The sequence below is a fragment of the Triticum dicoccoides genome, chromosome 3A, assembly GCF_002162155.2.
Source record: "Triticum dicoccoides isolate Atlit2015 ecotype Zavitan chromosome 3A, WEW_v2.0, whole genome shotgun sequence".
Lineage (NCBI taxonomy): Eukaryota > Viridiplantae > Streptophyta > Magnoliopsida > Poales > Poaceae > Triticum > Triticum dicoccoides.
In genome coordinates, this window is record NC_041384.1 from 542937252 (window position 1) to 542941710 (window position 4459).

Here is a 4459-nt window from a genome sequence, read left to right on the forward strand (position 1 = left end):
ATCTAGCTTGAAGGCAACACCGTGGCAATTGTAGTAGTAGCGCTCGTTTCACCTAGAGCGCTACTGCTACTCGGCTATTAGTAGCCCGGTCTTCTGAAGCTCGCTACTGCTAATTAGCAGTAGCGTTTGTTTTTAAACCTCACAGCTGCTAAGATTCTGTGTATAATGTTTTTCCTAGTAGTGATAGTATACAACTTAAGTTGGGCTTTAGATTAGGCCCATTATCACATTGATGTCCATTTTGTCATTTTTTTTATCTCGAGCAATGTTTCAAATTTTGATATTATTTTTTTCGACAACATACTTTGATGTTGCGTCAGTGTGCTGGATTTTTTTCAGAATTTTTTGAACATTTTAAAATGTGCTACCAAGTTTGAAGTACCGGGAGCACCCTAGAGGTGGGAGTACCAGATATTTCCCCGACATGCTTGGTTGGGAAATCCTTGTGACCCAATTCTTGTACTTATGAATTTATCCGAGAATCAATGAAGTTGATGAGATTTCTCAAGGAAAAAAACTCGGAGATACCACTGCTACTATACTATGCTCTGATCGTTGGCAGATGCCTCTTGTGATTCTAGCTCCGCACTTGGCCACACGGGCGTGGAATGCATCTAATTTATTTTTATAGAAAAGAAGAAAATCTCCCGATCTTTGCATTAGAATGATGCATGCGGTCATTTTATTAATAAGTAAAGTGAAACAATGTCTGCAATCCTACATCTCGCAAAAAGAGCAACAACAATGAAAAACAGCAAATCGTAGGGCTCAGTGACTAAACATCTATTTTATTAGTGGACTGTCATTCAAACCGGTTGAAAATATTTCGTGCTACCGTCTCTCATCTGTTGCATCTAATAATCAAAAGTTTCATGCAGTTCGTATGAATGAGTAACGACCACATACAAAAGCATACAGTAGCTCTCACGATGACCTGCAAACTAATCGCCTCGTAGGAATAACCTCCGTCGAGCCAGGACGAGACGACGCCGTATCTTGCTCAGGCAGGAGGGGAGCGAGAGAGGGGCCTTGCCCTTGCGCTAGCTCCCGGACCGTTGAAGGGGAGGGCAGGCCTAAGAATGCACTTTCTAATAATAAAGCATGCGGCGCTCCCTAATTATACTCCCGGCCCTCTCCCCCCTTGGCCACCGGGGCCTCTCTTCTTCCCCTCCGCCTTCTTCCCACCATGGCACCGCGGGCGATCGGTCGAGCCCAATCCGTGGACCGCGAACAAGACCCACGGGAATCATCCGCCCGCGGCTGATCATTTCCTCCCAACGCTTTCGGCTCTGCGCGCGCGTAATCCCTCCCGGCTCATCCATCCTTTCCCTCCGCCTTTGCACTCGACGCACGCACGTCGCTCGAGGCCCCGGAAAGCTGCGCGCTTTACAGGTACGTACGCCGGTATCATCGATCGTAATCATAATGTGAGTTTTTGAGTACGCCTCGCTGTCCATCCAATCCTCGAGGAGGAACTGAGGTCATGAAGCATATATACGTGCCGTTTTGAAGTTACGGTAGGTAGATCGGGCGACGATGGCGGCCAACGGCGGGTCGCTGGAGCGGCGGGGCTCCATGCGGCGGTCGGGGAGCAAGGTGAAGGAGGAGCCAGCGGCGGCCGACCATGCCGCCGAGGAGCACGCCTCGGGACCTTCCGGTAAGTAGCAGTCAAAGATCGATCGATCGGTTGCCCTTCCGGCCGGTACGTTGGCTAGCTCTCAAGACTCAAGAGGCGTCGGTCGTTTGCATTGCGTTGCATGCAGACATTGAAGTGATCAAGGAGAAGTTCGGCAAGCTGCTGCTCGGGGAGGACATGTCGGGGTCCGGCAAAGGCGTGCCGTCCGCGCTGGCCCTCTCCAACGCCGTCACTAATCTTGCAGGTGACAACCTAGCTGCCTTCCTAGGAGTAGTTACTACGTAGGAGTACTTGCCAAATCAAGCTGTTCTCATGCATCTATGGAATGAAAGGGTTGCAATTTAAAATGCCAAGAAAAAAGCTGACGGTTAAAAAAAATGTTGGCAGCTGCTGTGTTCGGCGAGCAACGCAAGTTGGAGCCCATGGCGCCCGACAGAAAGGCGAGGTGGAAGAAAGAAGTGGGCTGGCTCCTGTCCGTGGCGGATCAGATCGTGGAGTTCGTCGCCAAGAAGCAAGTCCTGGACAACGGCGTCGAAATGGAGGTTCGGCTGAACAACAGCTCGATCGTAGTACTTCTTCTTCTTCTTCTTCTTTTGCCCGCTCCGCTCCGGTAATCTCCTCTCCTTGCTCTGCTCTGCTCGCTGCAGGTGATGGGCACGCAGCAGCGAAGGGATCTGCAGTCCAACATACCGGCGTTGCGCAAGATCGACGCCATGCTTCTCGTAAGAAACATCAGCCACTTCCAAGGAGTCAAATGCATGCCCACCTAGCGTATATGTATATGTAGCTGAACTGAAACTCGTGCCGCCTTTGCGGTTTTCTCATCAGGATTACCTGGACGGCTTCAAGGACCGCACCGACTTTTGGTACGTAAAGCGCGACTCGTGCTCGGACGCCGAGAAAGAGGAGTCTACGGAGAAGTGGTGGATACCCATCGTGAAGGTCCCTCCCAACGGGCTGGCCCCGGCGTCCAGAGGCTGGATCCAGCACCAGAAGGAGCTGGTGAACCAGGTGCTCAAGGCGGCCATGGCCATCAACGCCAACTGCCTCATGGAGATGGCCATCCCAGAGTCCTACCTAGAGTCGCTGCCCAAGGTACGTACGTATCAACTATGAATACGATCATCTTCATCCTTCTCTCACGACACGAACCTAGCTAGCTGTTGTTGATATGAAAATGAAAATGGGATGCAGAACGGGCGGGCGAGCCTCGGGGACGCGCTGTACCGGATCATCACGGACGTGGAGTTCGACCCGGACGACTTCCTGTCGACGGTGGACCTGACGTCGGAGCACAAGATCCTGGACCTCAAGGACCGCATCGAGGCGTCGGTCATCATCTGGAACAGGAAGGTGCACAACAAGGACGGCAAGTCCTCGTGGGGCTCCGCCGTCAGCCAGGAGAAGCGGGAGCAGTTCGAGGAGCGGGCGCAGACGCTGCTGCTCATCATCAAGCACAGGTACCCCGGCATCCCCCAGTCCAGCCTCGACATCGCAAAGATACAAGAAAACAGGGTACGTAATCACACACAATATAACTACTCCCTCCCTCCCTCCGATCCATATTACTTGTCGTTAATTAATTTCCCCTTTCTGGCTGGCTGGCTGGCCGGCGACTACACTAGGACGTGGGATTTGCTCTCCTGGAGAGCTACTCCAGGGTCCTCGAGAGCCTGGCCTTCAACGTCATGTCCAGGATAGAGGACGTGATCGTCGCCGACAACGTGGCCAGGGAGAAGGCCAAGAAGGACGCGCCGGCCGGCTCGAGCTCGGAGCCCGCCCCCCAGAAAGTCCCCGACGGGCCGGACAGCATGACGCTGCTCGACTTCATGGGCTGGAACGGCGACTCGGAGGGGAGGCCCGACGACCAGTCCCCGTCGGCGGTGGACCCGGCGCAGGACGACGGGAGGCTCATGAAGCTGCCCAACATCATGACCAACCTTTTTATGAAAACGACACAGTGATGGGATATTTCTCCCCCTTTTATGAACTTCTACTACTTTGTCATCAACAAAAAGATGAATGCCGTCCAATTACTGCATGGCCTATTTTGTACCAGGCTACCAGTACCAGCACATGGTAGAAAACCAAAAGGCCTTGAGTAGAGAGTTCGTTAATTGTTGTAAAAATACTAGTTTCAACAGACATGTCAATAGGAGAACCATAATCATATACTATAATGCATACAATTCCGTGCAACTTATGAATAAATAGAGCTCTTTTACGGTGATTGGCGTAGTATTGGGATACTTTCAAGTACTTGTCCCTTCGATTTTTATTAGCCGTCCGATCTGATGGGAGATTAAAAATAAATAAATCTAATTAGTTTAATTAAAAAGGCATAATGATCCAGGGTAAAATATTGTGCTTTCAATCGATCACGTCCACGACCAGAACCACATCTAGTAGATCTAGGAGGTCAAGTCCTCGTTCTCGCCCCCTTCCTTCTGTCTGACGAGCCCGGCGAGAGGAACCAATTCACCGTCGGCGTCCTCCTCCTCGTCCCCTTCACTATAAAACGCGTGCCCATCGGCAAGAAGAATAAGGCGTGACATCTGCGGCGGCAGTGTCGGCGGCGACGGCGGCGGCGCTATATGGAACTTGCCCCCTAATGAAGCTATGTACCTAGGTTAGGGTCATAGGCCTGTCCTAGACACCCTCCCCTAGGACATCATCTTAAAGCTAGAAGCATTCAAGGGATATCATCATCCACTCGACTGCAAGTCGTTCCACTCGGAAGATTCAAGGTCACTCGACCGCAACAATTGTCACTTGACAGATAGAAGACCTAAAGTCACTCTGCACGGCAACGGTCGGACATTT

The 4459-nt window shown here is 51.6% G+C and overlaps 1 protein-coding gene across 1 annotated transcript; it reads left to right on the top strand.

Annotated features, from left to right (window-relative positions):
- Positions 1–1160: 1160 nt before the first annotated feature.
- Positions 1161–3808, top strand: LOC119272065 (rop guanine nucleotide exchange factor 9-like). Its single transcript, XM_037553657.1, has 8 exons — positions 1161–1392; positions 1513–1657; positions 1764–1880; positions 2024–2178; positions 2284–2358; positions 2465–2731; positions 2831–3151; positions 3262–3808. Exons 2-8 carry the CDS (start codon positions 1537–1539, stop codon positions 3598–3600), a joined length of 1395 nt encoding a protein of 464 aa, XP_037409554.1. The 5' UTR covers positions 1161–1392; positions 1513–1536; the 3' UTR covers positions 3601–3808.
- The last annotated feature ends 651 nt before the right edge of the window (positions 3809–4459 follow it).

Coding starts and splice junctions, on each gene's coding strand:
- LOC119272065 (XM_037553657.1), top strand. CDS start 1,537: ATGGCGGCCAACGGCGGGTCGCTGGAGCGGCGGGGCTCCATGCGGCGG. Junction 2,732..2,830: donor ACCTAGAGTCGCTGCCCAAG/GTACGTACGTAT, acceptor AATGGGATGCAG/AACGGGCGGGCGAGCCTCGG. Junction 3,152..3,261: donor CAAAGATACAAGAAAACAGG/GTACGTAATCAC, acceptor CGACTACACTAG/GACGTGGGATTTGCTCTCCT.